This window comes from Gekko japonicus, unplaced genomic scaffold (genome assembly GCF_001447785.1).
Source record: "Gekko japonicus isolate JY-2015 unplaced genomic scaffold, Gekko_japonicus_V1.1 scaffold259, whole genome shotgun sequence".
In the NCBI taxonomy this organism is placed as follows: domain Eukaryota; kingdom Metazoa; phylum Chordata; class Lepidosauria; order Squamata; family Gekkonidae; genus Gekko; species Gekko japonicus.
The window spans coordinates 377,252-401,902 of NW_015165243.1; the positions used below are offsets into that span (position 1 = coordinate 377,252).

At 40.9% G+C, this 24,651-nt stretch overlaps 1 protein-coding gene across 1 annotated transcript in view; it reads right to left on the minus strand.

Annotated features, from left to right (window-relative positions):
- Nucleotides 1-24,651, minus strand: part of ERC2 (ELKS/RAB6-interacting/CAST family member 2) — a 654,659-nt gene that overhangs the window by 27,308 nt on the left and 602,700 nt on the right. The window contains exon 14 of the mRNA XM_015410044.1: nucleotides 9,911-10,058. Coding sequence (XP_015265530.1) covers nucleotides 9,911-10,058 — 148 coding nt within the window. The remainder of the gene's footprint in view (nucleotides 1-9,910; nucleotides 10,059-24,651) is intronic.

The following is a 24,651-nucleotide window of genomic DNA, read 5'->3' on the forward strand; positions in this document are numbered from 1 at the left end:
ATTCCATACCACTTCTAGCATGAACAGTAATCAGTGCTACGCATGATATAAAAGTCAAATCTGGGTAGATTTGTCCTGGGTATGCCGTTTGAATTTCAAACATTTCCAAGCAAAACTGCTATGTACCATATTTAGCATAATTCTGAGACTACAATGTTATGAATTTCAGAGTACTAGAGTGCTATCCAACCAAGTTATGTACATTTAAATGTTCACAGATTTCAATCAGGAAATATTAAGCACATGCTTAAATTCTTCCCACAAAAATAAATAGAGACTAAAAGTCCTTCGCTTTGTCTGCATTGCACAGCGGACATATAAGACCTCAAATGGCATAATTCTAAAATATGTAAATGTTTAAAATGTATGTATCTGGTAGATTTTTGTGTTCTCTCACTCCTAAAACATCCAAGTGTCTTTTGTCTAGTCCAACTTTTAATGCACTGGCTTATAAACAAACAAATATGAACCATACATTCAAGCATTGCCAAGTGTTCTTGTTTCAGCACCTCCTATTTGAATGAGGCATGAGAAACAATTGGCAGGCCTGTATCCAGACTATAAGACTTGATGGAATGTATATGCGGGTCTTCCTTTGAGGCACATTTACCATGTGCTGCTCACCCATCTGACTTCCATCTGACTTCTAGTAAATCTAGCCAGTTGCCATTTGGGACCAAACTGGAAATTTTGGATCTCCTATGACTGGCATTTTAGGGGTTAGTTTTATGTCTGCAGAGATCATTTCCCTTGGAGAAAACGGCTGCTTTCAAGGGTGGACTCCATGGCATAACACTCTGCTAAGGTTCCTCCTCTCCCCAGACCCTGCCATCTCCAGGCACAAATGGCAGGCAGTTTAATCTGCAAAAAGGTGATCCTTCAGATATCCTGGTCCCACCACTTTGAACTAGGGTGTGCATTCAGATCTACCCAAGCCAAAAATATACCCCCAAAATATTTAAATAACATTTTGATATATAGAACAGTCATGTATAGAACAAATACAAACAAACGAGATTCACTACATTCTACTTCATAACTATATAAGGTAAAGGTAAAGGTTCCTTTGCTCAAAAGCCAGTCGAGTCTGACTTTAGGGTTGCGGTGCTCATGCGTTTACAATTTCAACACTCATTCTACAGTAGGGTAATAAATGTACTGTTTCTATTATTTTCAAATGGATTTGGATTTTCTCAGTCAAAACAAAAATTTTCCATTTACCATTTCTCCAGGTAATCAGAGTTAGCCAAGGGGTTTTCTGATCTTTGAATACCTTCCATTATTTTATCCATTATGGCATATTCCCAAATTTTAGAATACCAAGAGTCTATTGAAGGGAGGTTCGGCATTTTCCAATATGTAGCTATTACATTCTACATTACATTGATATTCCAAATGTATCTGGGTTTTCTCAGGAAAACCAGCAGAAAAATCCAGGGAAAATACCGTATATATTCAGGAATTACCAGTAGATCTGAAAACAGCTGAGAGGCAGGAGCAGATTGCTCCTGCCGCTCAGTTGTTTATCGGGCTTCTACTGCAGTCTCTTTAAAGTTTAAAGGGACTGTAGAAGACAGCCCAAGGATCAGCTGTGCTGGGGGGGGGGAGCAGAATGTTCTGGCCAGCTCGGTTTGGGGCTGGCTTCTCATGCAGCCCAGTTTAAACTCTTTTCCTTCTCCTATCTCTCTCCAAAGTTTCAGGGGCCTGACTGGCTGCTGCTGACATTCTCTGACAGACCACCAATTTACAAAGGAGGTTGGCAGATACGAAAAAGGGGATTGACTTGGCTCTCTGTCACAATTCTTAATCAGTAAAATTCCCTGATATTGTGTAGCACCTTGTTGCAGAGAATATGCTACTTTTAAATCAGTTACTTTACTTTTGGTGAAAATATCTGTAGACAAATCCATATAGACAAATACTTGAATCAGAAGATATTTGGGTGCAGCCCCACTGTTACAAGATTTCAGAGTCACCTTTTTGTTTCCAAATACTTTTATGAAGCAGTGAGCCAAGTTATTAGAGGTTGCCAAGTACTAGCTTTGTCTCTGGCTGATGTATAATGGACACCTGTGGTCTTGAAGTAGCTGGAAAATTTCTAGAGTAATGCTCATCTCTAGCAATTTTTGGCCAATTCCATTTACATTTTTGGCTGACAGTTTCAATAGTGAAAAAAGACAATTGGGAAATACATCTGTTGCTCTTAACAATCCTTTGAGGATGTTTAATTATAGCTTTTAGGCAAGCTATTTCAAAGAGAATTACATCATTGTACAGATTTCACTAGCAGCATTTATCTTTGAATTCTCAAAAGGAATTCTAACTGGAAACAACAGAGAATTCACTTAGTCAACTGCAGACGAACATTGATTTTTCTCTTAATACATCACTGCTGGGAGTATTATACAGTCCTCAAGTAAAAAAATAGGACTATCAGATGCTTATTAAAATGTAGTATAGATGTCTAAGCAAATGGAATTTATCATTTTAATGAACTGCTCAGTTCTATTCCTTTATTTATAAAAAAAATACAAACTCATATACTTGAAGTCATGAAACTGCCTTGTACTTTGGTTCATCAAAGTTACCTTTACTCAGAGCAGCAGTGATTCTCCAGGATCCCAGGCAGAGGCCTTTCACATCACCTACTACCTGACCCTTAACTGGAGATGATGGGGATTGAACCTTAGCCCTCCCCCCCTTCATGAGCCCATTCCATAGAGGCAGAGCCATGATGGGAAATGGCTGGGTTCTTTTCAGTGCCTAAGTGGTGGAGTAGCAAACATATAGCAGCTTGATGACTGTAGCTGGTGCACAGAGACATATGGAAGGAGATTTGGGATTTGGCCACTGTGAGACACAGAGTGTTGGACTGAACGGGTCAATGGCCTGGTCCAACATGTTTTTTTCTTATGTTCTTATGAGATGGTCCTTCAAATACATGAGAGTTTTTTGAGCTGGGTATACATACTTCAAAATCCAGCAAAACGAATATCCAGCTAAAGGTTATGAAGAACTATGTTAGATATACAAGATATTAAACTAGTTTAAATGAAGTAGTAATTTCTTTGCAAAAAGATTTGTAACCAGAAAAAATCATTTATATATTTTCCTCTTCTGGTTCAAAAGACTGCAGAACAGCTTTAAACAATAATTGCAAAAATGAGACCTAGCAGTTAATAAACATATTATAAATAAAGCGTTCTTCAAATGATCCTTAATTACGTGGAGTTATTTAAAGATATATCATGAACCAAAGAAAAGATGTGAGAAATCTATGAGCATCACAGAAACAGTTTCTACTACTAAACAGACAAACCATATTTTAAACTGCTGAGTGCCTTATCTGTTTGAGATCAGAAATGTCTGCCTGTAAAGCTTCATCTGTGCATGGTGTTTTGTTCTGCTTGTAAGTTTCAATTGCTGGGATCCAATCATAGTACTTGCCTCCCTTACAAAATAATGGTCCTTTTTTCTAAGCCATTTCAAGTACAGTTAAACTGTCCACTTTCCTTGGAAACTGATGTGTGAGAAAGTTATGAATAGCCAATTAGATTCTACCTAAGGCAGGAAGCTTGAGGAGTCCATCACATTGTTTAGAATGTTTAATCTCTATCTACGTCTGAGGAAAACCTGGATATATTTGAGTTCTGACAATTCAATCTCGGCATGTCAGAACTCACTAAAACTGGGGATTCCAAAAATGTGGGGAAAGAAGGATAAAACTTTGGGTTTGCGCCCAGTGAGGAAAAATCTACTGTGGAAAATTTCACATAACACACAGATTTAAAAACGTCAATGCAGGGAATTTCACTACTACGGAAATGGTCTCTGTGATACATTACAGCATTCTGATACAATCAGCATTTATTCAGTCACAACAGGGCTATCTGAGACAATCTGGTACATTGGGTTAATCCACAAAGTTTAATAGTATTGATTGCTTGAACCTCAGAGCTATTTTTAAAGTACCTATTCTATACCACATCCTGTAAATGTAAAAATCACAGCAAACCATATAAAGCAATGCAATCCTATAAGATACAAAGATACACACATAGCCACTTGCCTTTGTCACCTGGAAGTTTTGTCTGTGTCTTCAACATCTCCATGAGTTTCCCATCAGAGAATAGCAGGGCACTCACACAGGCTGGAGCATAGGTTGCTCTGAGCGACAAATTTCTATTTCATCTATCAATTATATTTTAATACTGCCCTTAGTTCAAGGAGCTCAGGGTGGCATAGATGGGTTTACCTCCCCATTTTATGCTTAGTTGTACAGGGACCCAATTAATATTGGGACTGTGAAATAATCGCTTCATAGTGTTCGTCCCAGTTCAGGGATCCCGGTACGTAACCCACATCCCCCAGAAACCCCCAACGACCACCAATTTACCCAGGGAACCGGCAGACCAAGAGGATCCCGCCTCGCCGAGCCCTGTCAGCACAGTCAGGACACAGCAGCCCGACCCCACCTGACCATGGAGCACAGAGCTAGCAGGGAGCAGCAGGAGAGGCTGACGGTGGCCCCACGACCTTGTGAAACTGGCCAGCGTAGCTACGACCACACCCCGGCCGTGGGGAAGGTATTGGAGCTTATCAAGGGGGGTGTCATGCCTGCCATGCAGCCCGACCCCAAGGACCCTGACCAAGGGGATTCTGCATCCTCAACTTCCGAGGTTGAGTTCCCTGCACCCCTTGAATCACTGGATCTAAGTCCTGAGGAGGATGAGCACCAGTCAACAGGAGCGTTTGCACCTGGAGCCGTGCCAGCAGAGCCGAGCACAAGCACCACGCCTCCTGATTCCCCTCCACCGGTGGCTTGTTTGTGAGAGCAAAGGCAACGGGACGTAGCAACCCAGCAAAAGGAGACGTGCACATGAGGTCGATGTCCTTTAAGCCCAGAGTACTGACCGGAGCCAGAACCCTGCTAGCAGCCAGTAATTGGCTAACAAGTGGAACGGGCTCTTTAGGCGGCTCTCTCAGATCCACAACTTGTGCTGGCAACTAGTCTCTTGGACGACTCGCTGCACCCTGGATCCTGCGTTCCTGTCTCCTGGTTTTCGTACTGACTTCCCGGCTCCTGACTCTGGTTTGCATGACGTTGTTTCTCTCCGGCTCCTTGACTATGGACTGTGTACCCTGACTTCTGACGAACGGCTTTCGGCTTCTGAACTCTTTAATACAACCTCTGGTAACCCTAGACTACATTTTGACTTGGTGTTTTGGACTTTGCTCACTTTACTCTGACTTCTCTGGTACCTTGACCTCAGATTGTGTTTCGGACTCCCGTATCCTGCCTGGCCCACCAGCGCAATCATGACAGGGGGCGGGGCTGGGAGCAATGAGAGGGAGATGGGGACGAGAGACGGCGCTGAGCGAGGGAGCTGGGTATAAAGGAGAGGGAAGCGAAAGGGCCGGGGAGGAAGGATGTGCTCCGAACTACCTGACGCTGGCAGAGAGAGTAGTAGTCCAGGGAGGACTCTGACAGGCTGGGGAACCGAAGCACAGAGGTAGAGGGACTTACGGAGTGGCGATCAACTCCGTTCCCTACCCATCTGAGGCCCCAACGCTCCCCCTCTTTTTTACAAGCCTTCTCTCCCAGAGCCGTCGGACCTCCCCCGCCTTGAGACATCACGGCCACGGGAAGGTCTGCCCCCAGCGCGGGCTTGACAATGTTTTCCTGATCTGACATGGTACTCCTCAGTGTCTTGTTTGTTTGAGCCTTATTGAATTGGGAGACTCTTTAAATATCCATTAAGCCACATGGTTCCCTGAATAACATTGGGCCAGTTACTCTCATCCTAGCTATGGCTCTCCTAAGCATCAGTTCCCATGGCACTCAACTCCATATTTAAGGGCCTGAGAAAAGGCAGAGGGCTGCAGATATATCTTAAAATCTTATTTTAAAAAAACCAAACGGGGGGGGGGACCCCCAGTAATAGAAGCAGCACCTGTAGTTTTTAGAAATGAATGCCCTCAGTGGCCACTGCTAGGAAACCACAGCAGCACTGCCATCCTTCACACCTTGGTTTCTGTCAGTAAAAGGTGGGGGAGGGGCAGGGCCCTTCCAGGGCTGTTCTGGACTTTGAGGGAGGACTCAGTATGGCCTGGCATAGCAGCAACCACTACAGTATTGGCTACTACCTGACTTCCATGACTAACCCAGGCATAGCTGCTTCGTTCTGTTCAACAGCAGCCACCCCACAAAAGTCAGTGTGGTGTGTTGGTTAGAATTTCAAACTGCTTAAGGAAGCTTTCTGCTGTTGTATCCCACACAAAGGCTCCTTCTTGGACTGAAGGAGCATCAAAATGAGATCTACCAAAAAGGGGGGGAATGGTCCCTGCAGTTCAAAGGCATCTAAAGTTCTTGCATGCACCTAATGTTTGGATTCCAGCCCTAGTTTCTAAAAGTCATAATTCTTGTGTTGAATCTTCCTTTAAAATTAATCTGATTCTTTTAGTATACTTTTTATTTCAGAAAAAATCTACATATTATATTACTTTTATTTTGACATTAGCAACATGTTGTATATTACAGTGCAATCTGAAACAGAGTTCTACTCTTCTAAGCCCAGTGACTTCAATGCACCCCAAAAGGTGTAAATCTGGTTAGGGTGCCAGTGTGAGTTGTTTCTCTTACTCCTTGGAGGGCTTTAATGTGTGTGTTCCATGAAATGATTATCGTTTCCATATTGATTTTACTCTGCTTTTATTCATATTTATTCTTGTATCAGAGGTAGATATGTTTGATGTCACATAGCGGGCAACTTATTTAGACTAATAAATTCTCCTTTATGCACCACGTTTGCCTGTCTTTTTCTGACAGGTTATTGAACCATCACCTGCAGAACTTTCAATATATGGACTACTCCCCAACAGGAAATTACTCATCATTTACCTTCTTTTGGAAACAGACTGATGTGTTTCTCTTTAATAAGGCAAATATGTTAATTAATAAAATCCAGTTGAGCCGTGTATCTTGTGTGGTGTCTTATTTTGAGGGTGGGAAGGCAATGCTCTGGAGTGTTAAGATACATCATCAATCTAATAGTTGATGTTTTAACATTATCAATGTTGCCACAAGTATGTCTCAGTAAAACCAAATGAAAATCTGCTACACTGACAAGCAAGGTTAAAAATCTGAATGACCCAGATGCTGTTTCTAAGCCTTACAATACAGAGGAGGAAAACCTAAAGAGGTGAAGAAACTAATGTTGTGGTCAAGCAATCCAATGCACTAGACTCAGTTTACACATAACGGGATGGAGTATCAACAGTATGATATCTAACCACACTATCTATCCTAACTACACGAGCAGATGACTTTATCTAAATAGGGTGGAATAACCATCACTTATGGGTAACATGTGTACCAAGAATAAAGCAGAACTGGGAAAGGAAGATCTCACATAACCAAATAATTGGCTTTATGAGTTCAGAATTTTGCATTAACATAAGATTTAAAAATGCAGGAAATACAACAAACAATAGCACATGTTGGCAAAGTACTTAGAAGACATTGGCTGCTTCCACACAATGATGGTTCTTTGTATAGCTTTCATTGTCAATGAGATTCAGAGTTGCAGTGGCAGCAGAGCATCTACATGACAGTATTCCCTGCACTTTCCTTGCCTCAGCTCCTTATGGCCACCATCCCTTCCCCCACTCATGTAACCTGAGGACTTTTTCAAGCTTTTTTAAAAAATGGCTATTGACATACCACTCAATTATTATAAAGTTCTGTTAGTTCCTCTGAAAAGAAAGTCTCTAGGCCTTTATATGTCTGCATCAAAAAGGACTAGAGATTTCTATTTTTCATGAAAGCTAGAAATTCACAGGATCTAAGGATCATTATAACAGCTGTCTGTTGACAGAGAAATTGTGGTTGGGTGGGGGCTAAGGCAAGAAAAATGGTGGTAGAGTGGGTTGTCCCTGAAAGAAATGCACATTTTCCTATCCACAAGGCATATACACCCTCTGACTGTGATCTCTTAAAAATGTCATAACAAACCAGGATAGCCAAGTGAGAGCAAACACGAAAAGTGGACAATTAAGGGGATAACATCATGTGGATATGCAAAACAAACAAACCCAACCCCCCAAAACACACCCTGGTTTGGATGCCAAAATGGAGCAATACCTCTGCATGGAAGCAGCCAGTCATCAAGTGGTTTCATTATCAATTGTATTTAGAAGATGCCATTTACTTCATGTATATCCTGCTTTTTTCTCCTGTGGGGACACAAAGCCGCTTACATTGTTTTAATCTCCTCCATTTTATCCTCCCAACAATCCTGTAAGTTACAGTGACAGAGGTAGGTGTTGTCTGTTTATTATGCTACCTTGTGATGAAATGTTGGAAATTTGATTTGTTTTTTAAATCTGTTTCCAAGGAAAGATACAGTATGAAAAGGAATGATTATTACCTAATAATATAAAATAATCTTAGCCAGAAATATCTGGTGTTGCCTACCAAATAAATAATGGTAATGGTGTTTTAATCCTTGCCATTCAGCTGTGGCTACAGAGACTTCAGGCATCAGTATTTACAAAGTGTAGATGCATCTACCAGGCTGACAACATTTGGGTGAAATGTCTCTTGCACAGCTGACTGACCTGAAGTATGTGTGCATCATATCGGGAACCCAGGTACTTGGCACCAGTGTCTGTCATGAAGTCAGCATCACAAATGGATGACATGTTCATGCTCTGGGGCTGTTTCCTATTTCTACAGACCTGTGGGAAAAAGCTTTCATGATTAGGTGCAGGAGGTCAGAATTATGTGAGGACCTGGGAGTTTAGGTGTTAAAGCAGCAGTTTTTATTTCTGTTGCTTAATGAATAGAAAGCTACAACACATAATGTATGATTCAAAGGAGAGAATCATGACATTGACACATTTGGGGTACCCGATGCAGGCATGCTAATCTGGGAATAACTAAGTTCTGGGGAAACAGACTGGTAACTTGCAAACTGTAGAGAAAGATCACTATGACTTCCCCTAGAATGTTTTCCTGCTTCACATATAACAGTAACAAAACCCAAAGATGCTATTGCAACACAAAGGAAAACATTCGATAAATGTTACTGACTCATTCTAAAGCATCCTTTGCACTTTTTCTAAGATTTCTAGAAGAGAAAAGGGGTTGATGATACATTTCTACTATGCCACACAGCACAGCTTTGATGTCAAGGTTATCTGAGCATTCTTCCTCCTTTCTTAATGCAGGCATGGCAAACATAATTATTATAACGTTGGTAGTTTCCAAAAATATATACAGTCTTAATTAAACAAAATGTGAACTAGATAGTGGGGTATTGCAAGTATGTGCATATGTATGTCATTGGTTGTCTTCTGTGGCTATTTTTCTTATAATGGCGAACAGGAATGCAATAGAATATTTGTGCCTAAAGCATATAGCTATTAGGAAACACTTCTGCTATCTGAAAATTAGAGCTGTAGAAAATTATAGGCCAGCATCTGCTAAGATACATCACTTATTACTTCCAGGTAACCTTGCAGAAAACTAGAAAGGAACCTTCTGAACAAGCAACTATTATACAACAACATACAGACAGCATTCAGTAGGAAGGGTTAGTAGGAATCTACAGGTGGAAAGGATCTTGGTACCCGGCTCTGTGCAGTTAAACAACTGGTTAAGTGTTAAATATGGAAAGAGGGGAAAAGGCAATGCACTGTATAATACATTAGACAAGCCAAACCAACATGCAACTAAATAATAAACACCAATAAAATAGTAGTAAGGTGACATGGATCTTTATCCTACCTTTTCTCCAGCTGTCACAAGGCAGGCTTGACTCAAAGACTTTCAACATGAAGTTAGAATAACACGGGAAATAATGTCATGTTCCCAGAAAGAATAGTGAAAAAAAAAGAGTTTTCCAACCTGCTGTTTTAACTGATGGACTAATCTGTCTTTTTCTCTTTTCAAAGCCATCACTTCTTCTTGAGTTTTCTTTTTCTTTGAAGCTGACAGTTCAAGCAAGGCAATATTTGCATCTTTTTCACTGATGGCAGCGAGTAATGCTTCCTGCCTGATAAGATAAAAATGAAATGAATCAACATTCTTGGAGAACATTCCCCTCCTTTTTAATTGAGTGTTTGAATAATTCAGAAGCAAAATAGGTACATTTTATCAGGCATCATGGAAACATGATGTATCATAGTCTGTGCATAATGTGCCCCAAAGATTTTTCAAGGCTGAGTTACATGGCTGTTGCCGCAGACTGCTAATTTCTGAAATTAATGGCTAGTGCACATCAGGCATTCAACACAGAAACATTATGAAAAGAATTAGATATCGCTGGATTTCTAGAGTGAGACCACAGGAATTAGCCCATCTGTGAGATACAATCTCTTGGATGGATGCCTGCCTGGAAGGGCAGAATGCCAGCGAAGTCAACCTTAATGTCTCTTGATAAGCCACTCTGACCCAGGCGACAGCCTGAACTGCACGGTGCTCATCACACACCCAAGGGCAAAAGTAAATATAACCCAGAACACCCATAATCAGAATTTCCTGCAGGTTTTTTTTTTAAGGCTAAATCCTGATTTAGGCCAGAACTGTGTCACTGGGGGGAAGGAGCCCCCCCCCCATAATTTTCCTGAAGCAAATCAACACAGGCAGTTTCTACACAGGTGATTTGCCCTGAGTTCAGTGCTATGGGGAAGTGGGCTTCTGTGCCCCACCCAGATTTTCCTGGTCCTATTTACATGGCAGCCCCACAGCAGGGGACTTTTTGAGTTGTTGGGGTTTTTTTTGGCATATCAATATAATGGTATTTTGGTATGTCCACTACTGGTTTTGTTTTTTGTTTTTAAAAACAAACCTTGGACAAAGCTCCCCCTCGTACTATGGGAGGGAATGGCCACCATGGGGACCCAGTATACCATAATCAAACTCTCCTGGGACACATCTAGTTTAGGCCTTAGGAACTCAGGCGACGGAAGCTACATTGCATAAACATTTTTAGTGTATTTAGAACAGCCCAATGATCACCTCTACCCCCCATCTCAGAAAAGTAATCCAAGATGGTTCAAGCTGGCACATACTACAAATCAACAGTGCACAAATCATACCACTAATCATCAGTGTACAGAATCAATTAGTGACAATCATAATGATATGATTTTAAAAAAGTTTTGAAAAACCTCACTTAGTGAGATTTCTTTGCATTAGCTTCAGGAGGACTCAGAATATAGTATAACTGGGAAAATTACTGTGTACAGGGCTTCAAGGTGGCCAATACAAGAATGGTAAACTAAAAGATTCACAGATGAAAGCATGCAATAATTTGCAGAAAGTTTTATGACCACTGATTTTTTCTGATACCAGAAGCATAGCCATGTTGACATTCTGTTTAAAGACCAAGAGTAAGAAATATATAACAAAATATGCTCTTTGGACCAATGTTATGTATTAAGCCATATTAGAGGAGAAGGAGAAGGAGGAGGAGGAGGAGATTGGATTTATACCCCGCCCTTCACTCGGAGTCTCAGAGCATCTTACAGACTCCTTTCTCTTCCCTTCCCTTCCCCACAACAGACACCCTGTGAGGTAGGTGGGGCTGAGAGAGCTCTTTCAAGAACTGCCCTTTCAAGGACAGCTCTTGTCAGAACTATGGCTTGCCCAAGGTCATCCAGCAGCTGCAAGTGGAGGAATGGGGAACCAAACCCAGTTCTCCCAGATTAGAGTCCACGCACTTAACCACTAAACCAAACTGAGATGTACTTCTAATTGTCTCCTTCCATTTCTTCACACCCCATGCCAGCAATACCTTGAATAGAAGCATAGCTGAAAAAATATTCTGCTTTTATTAATTAGTAGGAAACAGAAGTATCCTACCCCCAAAGGTACATGTTAAATGCAACCCCCTCAATGCCTCAATACCTTTCTGATCAAAAAGCATACAAAAGCTCCAGTCCTTAAGCCTACCAGAACAGAAGGGTCTATTTAACACAGCTTCTTTGTATGGCTTCATAAAGGTCCAGTGCTACCCAAATTCAGGGATTCACATCAGATGTAAAATTGATACTATAGTAGACTATACAAAGGCACAATACATGAAAAAGTCTTTCTTGTGTAACTGAGCACAGAGCTGCAATTAGCAATGGATGAGCTAGTTTAGGCACTTTAAAATTTAAATGCTAAGATTAAAAAAAGATCACATTTCCCACTTTATCACATTACTTTTAATTCTTGCACATCCCTGTGCTTCCTGATATTGATACCCATCACAGGGGATATAACAAATCTTCTAAGAGTAGCTGTTATTGTGACATTTTTCACATATTTGGAAGCAAGTTCCAAAAATGAGTTCAGCTATTTTTATCCTATTTTACAGATCTACCATTCAAATGTTTAATATTTATGCCACTTTTATTTATGCAATTATATTTATTCAACAGTTAGGTATGTACAATTTTAATATATGTACAATTTTAATAGAAATTAAAACATTTTAGTGTAACAGAACCCCACATTGGCAGCATGTATAGACACAGCATGCTAGATTGTATGTGTGTGTATATGTAAATATGAAGCTACTTCATAGTATGTCAGGCTATTGATACATATAGCTCACTGTTGTCTACTCTGACTGATGGTGGCTCTCAGTCAGTGAAAGGGCTTTCTAAGCACCTGCTACTAGGGATGGGCACGAACCTAAAAATTCCAGTTCGGGGTTTGAGGCCGGTCCTGAACCAAACCCCAAACTAAACCAAACCAAAAATGCCCCAAACTGAACCGGCCAGTTCAGACGCCCTTTATCCCAGCCGCAGCAAGCTGGCAAGCAGGTGCACCACTCCTCCACATGAAGCCAGCTGGGTGACCTTGGCTCCGTCACAGTTCACTCAGAGCTCTCTCAGATCCACCTACCTCACAGAGTGTCTGTTGTGGGGGGAGGAAGGGAAGGCGATTGTAAGCCACTCTGAAATTCCTTTGGGTAGTGAAGAGCGGGATATAAAAAACCAACTCTTCTTCTTCTATGTCTACTGGTTATCATTTAATAATAAGTGTTTCTATGATTTTAAATTATATGGATGTATCTAAGGCTGCAGTCACACACACTAAATAATCCACTTTCAATCCACTTTCAAACTGGATTTTGCCAGTTCACACAGTAAAAAACCAGTTTGAAAGTGGACTGGAAGTGGATTATTTAGTGTGTGTGACCACAGCCTAAATGTCTGAAAAAACTAAAAATCTGCAGTTACTCTTCCAGTGGCTTCATAGTGGTATTGAATACTAATGCTGGAAGCCAAGTGGTACACCAGAGAAAAGCCTCTAAAGACTAAAGAGAAAAGTCACCTGTGCTATTCTTTTAGAATGATTAGTGAGATAGGAAGTAAAACCTCTACTGGACAAAGCCATGATTCCCTCTGTAACTCAGCAGACTGTCACACCTAGACACAGAATTATCTACCATATTCAGGAGTATTTCACAACTGGTTTCTTTGGATGCCAAACTGGCAAGAGGCAACACAGGGAAAGAGGGATCCGGATTTTGTCTGTCAATGCCTCACAGCCTACCGGGATCCAACAGACTGCAGAGATCTTCTACAACCCTTGGTGTCAGGGCAGCATGAGTGGGGAAGTGGACACATGCTTGGTTTGCCCTTGCACTGCCACCACCCAGAACCTCTGGGAGCACACTCAAGAAATGTGGAGACAAAATGAGTTGACCCAGCACTGATTGTACCAAGAATGGCAGGAGGGTCTTAGTAAGCTTAGCCTCTGATTACCTGATTGATATCATATAGTAAGTATTTAAAATGCTTAAAGTTGCAAGAAAGGAGAAAAAGTGCAAGACTCATGGCACATCATCAGCTGTCAATTGAAGAGACGAATGAGTAGTTTCAGGATGACTGCCAAGGAATTGGCTGGGAGTTTATCTAGTTAAGACTTGGCTATAAATTCAGCCAGGAGAAGCAGCAGTTTGTGGATGCAAGAAGTACACTTTGCTACTGAGCCATCAACCAACTTTTCTAGATGCCCTGACCTTGGACTGGACTGGGACATGCTGCCTGGATCTCCTTGACCTAGAGTGGACTTTAGTAAATCTGCTCTCTGGAACCCCTGACTTTTGGACTGGACTTTAGTTATTCTCTGCAACCTTGCCTGTGACCAGCCCTGTTGGACCCCAGCTCATGCCTCCTGGGGAAGCTACATCAGTACATAGCATCTGTGAGAGAACATGAATGTATATGTATCTCTGTGTATAAATGCAGTAAAGAGAGACAGCCACAGCCCGAGAGATCTAGATCTGAGTCCAGTAGCACCTTGGAGACCAACAAGATTTTCAGGTATACGCTTCTGAGAGTCAAAGCTCCCTTGAATAGTACCAAAATAAATGTTTTTTAAAGTAACAAATACAAATAATAATGGAGGAAAGATAACATATACTTATTTCATAACACTAAACTGTCATTTAGCTTGTAGAAAGCAACCAAGAGAGGGCTAGTAAAACTCAGAAAAGTGAATTATCCACCCCCAAAGCATTCTCTGTAAAATTAAACACTGGAAAAGTGAATCCAAAGATGAATGTTCTGTTTTCCAAAAAGTCTTTTTTGATTGCTGTCTTGTGATTTAACATTCTTGAAGAGTCTCCCAGAAACTACTAACCATAATACATTGGCTTGCCACTTATCATAATCCCTTTTAAAAGGGATAATGTAAACACTTCTGTTTTCTTACTCAACTATGTTACTCGGAGAATAATTTTCTAAGCTTTATTAACAGAAACTATTACTATTACCATGATAGGTAAATGAAAGATAGTTTTGATATAAAATAAAGCATTTAGCATTTACAGAACAGATTTCCCCCCCTGACTGTAATTGTTACAATTGTGATTGTGTAAAGCATTTTGAGTAAGAAAAAAACAATTAAAATGTAATTTAAAACATTTGAAGTAAAAATGCATATCCCACTTTTCATGTTCTGATTATAATTAAATGGAAAAGAAATAGCTCAATCAATTTTTTCCTTAATTTTTGTTTTCTTTCCCTTATGACCCTGCATATTCAACTCAAGGTTCAGTAGGAGGTGATTTCAGAGAGGTAGCGATGAGAGATCTTGTTTGAAACAGCTCCTTTCTTTCACCCCAAAAGGAAAAAAAAAATCTGTGTTAAACATACCATTAATCCTTTATGGATGCAGATGGACGTTCAAGAAAATAAACATGGGGCTATTATTTGCACTGGGAAATGCACCAGCACCCATGATTTATAATTTGTAAAAGAGCACAAGGCTTATACCCAGAAGAAAATTCTGTTGGTTTTAAAGGTGCCACTGGACTTAGACTTTAATAACTGATAACAGTAGGATTGTTCTAGATCTACAGATAATAAAACAATTTTCCCAATATAAATGATGAAAGTAAATCCAAATAGGAAATCATTATTGTGCTCAGACCTGAACTTGGACAAATACTGAAGGGTATTTTTCCCTCAGCAATCATAGAACATATCTGCTTGCAGCCTATTGAGTCTTTCAAGTGTTACATGCTGCAATCTAAAATGTGCTTAGAAACTGCCCTAAAATCACTGGAAAACTGATGTAATTTTTCTTCGAACCCTAAACCACAACAGAACGTAAGCCAGAATGCTGTGTGTTTGCTACTGTCTATGAACAATCTTCAAGGATAATTTCATGTAGAGCATATTGAAAAGGACTGCTGATAAATAGTAGTTAGAAATGAGTGGGTGTCACTGATAATTACAAAATTATCATGTGATAGATTTCTAATAGAATACTATAGTAGAATACCAATGCCTCGTCACAACCACAACATTTAGTCTATTCATGGAATTATAAATTCCAAAGGAACTAAAATTGCTGGGTGATATAGATAGTGAGGAATGTCAGATAAAATGATCAGAATTTGCATCTATATGAGCCCTAGCCTACAAAAAACTAGGAATGTTCTTCCAAAGTATCTAGAATAGGCAAACTCCACTTGTCTGAATTCCACCTTGCCCTATTTGGAATAGGGTTCTTAACAGGAATTATTTTAGAAAATATTCAATTGACTCCAGTGGGAAGCAAGTATAACTAGCACATTCCAAATCATGCCCAAACTATGGAATAGTCTAGGTCTACGGTAAAGTGGAATGGTCTAGACCTAGGGTTGCCAATATTCAGGTTGGGCCTGGAGATCTCCTGAAATTACAACTGATCTCCAAAAGTCAGAGATTAATCCCTCTGGAGAAAATGGCTGCTTTGGAGGGTGGGCAGTATGACATTATACCCCACTGAGTGAGGTCCCTCCCCTGGCTCAACCCCCAAATCTCCAGAAATTTCCCAGTATGAAGTTGGCAACCCTATACCAAGTCTGAAACAGAACACAGTAAAGCAGGCAACTCATTTATACTTAGCATGTGAAACACTATCCCAACTTAACTTGAATGCTATAACTAAAGTTGTCTGTTAAAGATTTCAATCACATCTGGCAAGGCTGTTCTTATGATACTAGTTCTCACACCCCAATGCTCCCTTGTCATGAAAACACATATGCAGGGCATTTGGCAGTAAAGATGTTCATTGCAAAAATCTCTATACAAAGAGAACCAGGACAGAAAATACAAACCATAAACAGCAAACATAACGTACTAGTGAAGCAAGTCAATCCAAAAAAGCAACCCAAAACGGTAACTCTATGGGGGCTCACAACCCAGCAGGCTGGTCTCCACAAACTACCTGAGGTCCCTATCCGTATGTCAGGGGAGTACCCATATATAATCGAGCACAGGATCTCTCATAAGTGCTGGGTAACACATCCAAGAAAAAAATGCAGCTGTTAAAAAACAGCAACAACACAGCTATAGGAAAGTTTGAATAACATATAGATAGCTCTTCATTGCAGGACTTTTGAAGCCCCTTCTCAGAAGAAAAAATAGTCAGGGGAAGACTATACGAACCATATAGTTTGGCCCTAAGCACTTAACTACACATAAGGTAAAGGTAAAGGTTCCCTTGCTCGAAAGCCAGTCGAATCCGACTCTAGGGTTGCGGTGCTCATCTCCGTTTCAAAGCCGAAGATCCAGCGCTGTCCGAAGACGTTTCCGTGGTCATGTGGCCGGCATGACTAAACACCAAGGCGCACCGAACGCTGTTACCTTCCCACCGAAGTGGTACCTATTTATCTACTTGCAATTTCTTGCTTTCGAACTGCTAGGTTGGCAGGAGCTGGAACTAGAGACGGGAGCTCACCCCGTCTTGCAGCACCCGGGTCTTGAACTGCTGAACTACTGACCTTCCACAGCCTGCAGTTCAGCGTCTTAACCACTTGAGCCACCGCAGCTCACTAACTACACATAGCATTTTCCATATATAGATACACTGTCATGGCTAGTTAGCCCCTCTGCTGTCTACCTCATCAGTTAGCAACTGAGGCAGCAAAGCACTGCTCCCACCAACGAGTGTATCTTTGTTCTCTTATTTTTCCCAACCACTCCCCCCATGAGCACCCAGCATCTTGTAGTCTAGCAGTGGCGTCCATTCACAAAAACAGAAAATCACTCAAATCGAAAAAGCCAGCTAGATATGTACTATAATGAAAACTCAGAATGGCTGGTAAACAAAGCTCTCTTCTGTCTGTAAAAAAAGCAAAATTATTTTCATGCATCTTTAGAAGAAATAACAAATTCCTGTTTCTGGCAGCTGGTAATGACAATGTTGCAGTTTTAATTTGATGTATTTTAATTCATGTATTTTAATTGTGTTTTTAATTTTATGTGTTTATATTTTGTAACCTGCCTTGGGCACTGTGAAAAGGCAGGATATAAATATTTTAAATAAATAGATAAACCTGCTTTAGACAGTTATGAGTTTAGATAAGGCCTTAGGGCACATTGGCGTTTAAAAACTGTAGCAATGATGTAGCAGCCTAATTGTGATAAGTGGTAAATGCAAAATTAGATTACAACAATTTTCTAAAAGGGATTTTAATGGCTATTATTTGTGTTTATTTAGAATCTTTACTTTCCCCCCACATAAATAGCCATTTTCTTTTATGCAGAAACACTGAATATGTTCAACTGCCCTTGCCTACAACCCGTTATCGAGAAAATGTAACAGCAGACAAGATTAGAAATACTTCAGGGTGAATCCAATGACATATCCATACAAAGGTTTTGTTTGTGTGGAACACAGCTTTGCCCAAAGTCCACCTAGACCAAACAGGATGAACAAAACTATAGGTAATCTGTCATTGTCAGGCTACTTATCTTTCAACATTGCTCTTTGTGTTTATAAAGGACAAAGATAAAAGCAGTTTGTAAAAAGAATGGTTTGATCCCTTGAGCATATTTTTCTACCAATGTTTTTAAATTCTTCAAAATTACAAGCCTTGTGGGGAAAATTACTATTGTTTTTTCTAACTAATTTTTTTACAAATAACTCAGAATCATACTGTCATACTATTCTAACATAGCAAAGGCATCTCTCAGAATATGGAAGCTTAATGCAAGGGATGATTGCCAAATTGTATTACAATTGATTTTACAATCATATCTTGGTTCTCTTCATTGGACTGCTCTTCACACTGACACCTAGACTATATGATCCCCAGTGTGTAACCCAAGAGGGTTTCACACTATTTCATGTTTTCACACACACACCCTTTCCCCAGTGTCTGAGCAGACCACAGAAACTGGGGGATTTTTTGTCTTTATAGGGTCCCGGTCACACGGGCCGGAAAATGCGGGGGGGGGGAGCGTGGCTGTTTGCCCCGGAGCAAAATAATGCATGGCTGCACGATCACACGTCCCGTCGAGGTCCCGTGGTTAGGGCGGGAGGTGCCGATCACACAGCTCTCCTGCAGCGTGGCAAAGAAGCGGTGGGGCACGATCACACCAGCAACCGCTAGGCACCGCTTCCGTGGCAATTGGGAATATTTTTTTTCACCAGAAGGTGAGCATGCACATGATCGTTTGTGCGCATCCTGTGCAGACTGATAAAAAAGTGACCGATTTGCGACGGGACTAGGACGGGATGCGATCAGACGCCCACCCTTGCCCTGCGTCTTCCGGAAACTAGTACCTCGTAGGCAGTGTTCCCTCTAAGCTGAGTTAGTGTGAGCTAGCTCATAGTTTTTTAGCCTCCGGCTCACAGATTTTTGTCTTCACTCAGGAAGGGTGGCTCCAGAGGAAACTAATGTATGCAGGAGCCAAAGTGCTGGCTCACAACTTTAATGCCCATAGCTCACAAAGTAGATTTTTTGCTCACCAGACTCCACAGCTTAGAGGGAACATTGCTCGTAGGTACTAGTTTTTTAATCCGCATCTTCAGCGGAAAGCCACGGGTTAGCCATGGGAGCACTACGCTTCCCAGATGTTGCGGTGTGATTGCGCCCAGAAAATCCGCCTATCATTCATCTCTTTAGTGCGGCAAATGCTCCGTGTGAACAAGGCCTAGGTAAGGCTAAGTCTACACAAACCACATTGGTGGTCTCCACATGGGGAAAGGTTTGTGAGGTCTTCCGATTACTGTTATAGCTGCTGATACAGAGCCGCAACAATGGGGATTCCCACAAGGCAGGTTGCCCCTCTATGTAGCCAAGAGTAACTGAAGCTTCTAGGAGGACCCCATTTAAATGAATTAATTTTATGCTAGTTTGTTTACATGTGTCCCTAGCTTAGGAGATCAGGGTTCCCCCAGCTTTTCTCTGATTTTTCTCAAATCCGCTTTGCTGCAAGGTTTTGGGAAAGATCACAATAAAATGCTAGGAGGTTCTAAGACAAGCTTCAGTTTATGGGAGCAGCTGTTTCTAAAAGTGTGCCCTATGCAGACCCCAAAATGATTGCCTACTAGGCTCTTTGGAAGAATCTCCTATTCCAAGTGGAGGGAAACTAGAACTGGCTCTTTTGCTTTGAGAAAGAGATGCTTCAGGTAATAAACAATTGGGTGCAATGAAACACACTGACAGAGACCATGGCATCCATGGGTACCATACACAGGATAACTGACACACATGGATATAAAGGGCAAAAAATTGTGAACTTTGTAGTTAAAAGGCCATGAAATACAAAGCTCAAAAGTGCAAGATAGGCACAATGACCATTCACAATGCTGATATGTCTTGTCTCTATTTAAGCCCTAGCAAATATGGTTAAAGCTACTGTTAAATTTTAAGTTAGCAATTATTTATTCAGCAATGATCTGTGCTACAGTAAAGCCCCAAAATATCATTTTGTTTATGAGGAAGCAAAGAAACTGCCATAGCCATTGAAACACATTTTGTCTATTCACCACCAGGAGGGGGGGGGAAATAAGCAAGTGAAAGGAGGTGAGTGAGGTGGAAGCTGCACAGCTATTCCCAGCTGCCGATCCTCCAGCTTTTCTGCAGCTTTACACCCCCTCCCCTTTCTGGAACTGGTTATTTCCAAGCACAAGGTTGCCAAATACCGAAATATTTATCCAAATTTTTCAATGAATGTTGCAAAAAGTCTCTCTTAGTGAGCTCAAAGCTTCCTCCAAAGTACTTTTGGTATTTTGCATATTTTGGTATTTGGCAACCTTGTGCTTGGAAATATCTGTTGAACTCCCTGAGGAAGACACTGAAACAGGAGGATATCTGGACCTCTGTTGGAGGAAGACTGAGCACTTATTCAAAATAGACTTAAAGGAGTCCTCCCTTTTAAAACTTTTGTATAATTAAGGAGGACTGATATTAATAAAGGGGTTGTGCAATATCTTTTGTGATATATTAAGAGACGATACTTAGATGTTTTGAGATATGATTCTTTCTATGAATTAGGGCTTATATGATAAATAATATATGGTGAATAAATTGTAAAAATATAAAACAAAAATATAATAAAATTTGAGATATTTTATAATCATCTGTAGCACGGTATTTGCTGATTATTGGTATTTCCTACTTACCGTGGGTCCTATTTTGGTTTTGTGAGTGGCGGACTGAGCCCACACTGATGTCAGAGCAGCAGCAGCATCTTACACCAACCAAAGAAGACCAGAGGAGGCAAGAGGAGAGGAAGGGAGGAGAAGGGGAGGGGAAGGAGGGGGTGCTTGGCAGGCACTGTGCCTGAGAAGAAATCTCTCTCTGAGTCTGTAATTAAGATTCTGATGGTGTCCAATTTTTTTAAAAATCAGTTCTGAATCTACTTCGCCAGAATGTGAACCTACTTGGCCCTTGCAAACAGCCCAGGCAGGCCTGCAGATCAATCAACATCCTTGATCCACTTCACCGCACACACACCAATCCTGCTCTAGTCTTCCAAGCTTCTGCAGAAACTGTCTGGGTAGTGGATTTCTGAGCAGGTAACACCTGCCACTACCACAAAGATCTTCAATCCTAGTTATTCATTATTTTAGCGGTGCAAGGGGTGGGTCAAGCAAGAGTGCGGGTCATGCTTGAGAATGAAGGAGCTGAGGAAGAAGAAGAGGAGGTTGGATTTATACCCCGCCCTTCACTCGGAGTCTCAGAGTGGCTTACAAACTCCTTTCCCTTCCCCTCCCCACAACAGATACCCTGTGAGGTAGGTGGGGCTGAGAGAGCTCTTTCCAGAACTGTCCTTGAGAGAACAGCTCTGACAGAACTATGGCTTGCCCATGTTCATCCAACAGCTGCAAGTGGAGGAGTGGGGAATCAAACCCAGTTCTCCCAGATTAGAGTCTGTGTACTTAACCACTACACAAAACTGGTGAAGTAATCACAGGTTGAATTTTGGCCAGAGGAAGGGGAGGATAGTAATTAATGCAAAAAATTGGAGGCAAGGGACAGGATGCCTAGCTGAAAATTCAACCCAGGTAAACTGTGCAAGCAAGGTGCCCTTCTCAAATCCAGGGTATCCAAATCCCCTTCTTGCCCGTCTGAAAGCAGAGGGGCAATGGGCTTTCCATTCTCCACTACCCTTTCTGCACCCCACTCCTTCCTTCCTTTACCTTTGTCCTTCCTCACCCACCTTGTTTACGTAAGCCACTAGTGGCACACATGCTACGGCAGTAGCCTAGGGGCAATCGGGTGGGCTCCAGGTTCCCTGGCCCCTCCAACCAGGATGACGGATCCTGGGGGTGGCTTCTCCAAAGTCTGCGTGGTCAGAAAGCAAAAGGGGAGCTGGGTAAGGCTGTGAGAAATGCAAGTGGGCAGCATTTCCTGGGCGCATAGAAGAGGAAGGTGTTAAAAAATGATCCACTCAGGGTGTCAAATACGCTAGGCATGCCACTGCCTCAATTAATTCATTTCCTTAAACTATTTCTTTCAGCCTGTTTTTGTTATGTGTCTACATAGCTGTTCATGCTATAAAATATGCATTCTTTATCAGTGTAGTTCTACTGATTCTAGGGAATAAACTAAATATAAAATTAACTTTCTGCCCACAGTTAAGCACACCTTAGAATCAACAGGACTCATATGCAAATGACTGAACACAAAGAGGTGGTGGTTATAACCCACATCCATTAAAATAAGTGGAAGCCCTGGCATTAACATAGTGAAAGGTCATCAATAAGCTAAAACAAATTATTTATGTATTTCCATTTTTGGGAAAAATTGTTTGTTCAAATACTCAAATATTTCACTAATGAGATGACTGGAAGCACACACACATACTGTTAAATGACTTAGATCTAAAGAACCATGCAACAACTATTGTATGCCTAAGGGGTCATCGGTTTGTGATTCTCAGAGTACTTTCAAAACTGCAGGGGCTTTCAAAAGCAGATTGGCAAAAGGGTCTAAAGTTTGAAAGAAAGTGATCCAAGATCCCAGAGGGCTTACCTAAAGCAACTATTTGGATGGCCAAAGTATTTAAAGAAACCATAAGCAAAATATCTAATCATCTAAAAAAACTAATTTTGAAGCACTTAAAACCAAATACCTGAATTTTAATCCACTTTGTTCCCCTCAGAGTGAAGCTGTATTGTGATAAGTGCTGCTAAAATTAATGAAAGCAAGATCACTGTATAGAATGATAAAATACCTTCCTAACCTCAGGATAACTGCCCTAAAAGAGCTGAATAGTATCAAAATGCAACAACACTGAAGAGAGAACATCGCTAAGAGGTGAGGAAAATATGGAACAGATCCAGGTTATTTCAAGAATCAAGGAGAGGAGGATTTCAGGCAACAGCACACAAATATTTCCTTAATTAGTACTTTAAAGATGGGAATGAAAAGAAGTCAGATACCAGATTCATGTTGACTAATTATGACTTCCTTGTTAAAGGAGTGGCTGCAGGCATTTCCAGGAGCATGCTTGTCATATGATTCAAATTTGAGTCAGGCAACTCATTCATTGATCTTCTTTGGTGGGTAAATGGTTTCCAAATTTGTTACAGACTAAGAAACCAGCATTTACAAAAGGCAGATGTAAAGACTTTGGAAAAGAGGGTGCACTGATCACAAAATAGGAGAGTGATTAGACTGGTGCTCTGAAACAGACAAAAGAGGGGTCCCATGATATCGCACACACGCTGAAGCTAAGCAGGTCTGGGTCTGGTTACTGGCTGGATGGGAGACCTCCTAGGATTTCCATGTAAGTCATCTTGAGTTCCATGATGGAAGAAAGGAAGCATATAAATGGAATAAATAATAAAATAAAACAAGACTATGAAAACTAATCTCCCTGAACTTTACCCATCACAAAAAGCCACATCAGCATGATACACTAGTCCCATTAATTAATTACTTTTGTTACGTATGGCTAGCACAAATCAACATGTAATTGTTGTACTGTAACTCACGTTGTTTGGGATATTGTAGAAGGCTAATGATACACAATGAAGTTTCACTTACAACGTATGTATGCCCAGTTTTTTACCCATGCCATCATTAAGGTCTATACAAGGCAAAAATTGCCCTAACACATGCAATACAGAGCAGCAAAAAGAGGCCACTAATGCTAAGAAACATCTAGGCTGGCAAATATCCATGGAACTCCTTATTCCATAATTGAAATTTTGCTTTCTCTTTGTATATGAGTGATAAAAAGGATCAGATTAATAATTTAAAATTCATGATGCATTAAAAGTAGACCACATATTTAAAAGTTGTACTTCTGGTAGCTGAAACTAAACGGTTGGATCCAGACTAATTTTCCACACACAGAAGGCACTTCTCTCACCAGAACAATTTCCTGCCTCTCCCTCCTGTTGCAAACCAATGATCTCCCAGAAATGCTACTCCTGGTGGAGAGAGGATGTTCATGAACAACATGAGGCCCAAAATGGGGGTCTGCAGCAGGAAAGGGAAATTAGTGGAAATAATTACCCTTCAATTTCCATTAGTGGATAATTTAGTCTGGATCCAATCTGAGGGTTTGGATGAATTCGAAAGTTTCAGGTGTTTTGTTTTTTGACGTTCATTGCATATTAGAATTTCATGAGAAAATATGCTGTCTTATGTGAGTGATGTCATAGATTTAAAAACACCCCTTGTCATGACCCCAGCGGGTTGCTACCTTCAGCTGCCACCACTCTGGACTTCAGGTCCCTTGAGAAGGCCCAGAGTACCCTCCCAAGTCCATCCAAAATGCTTCATTTTTAAGCCGAGAACATAGGTGTGATGACCAGGCACAGAATACTTAGACAAATGGTTTATTAACACAGTACTGGGGCAAGGAAAACCAGACAAGGTGCTTTAAAATATTTAACAGTGTTTAAAG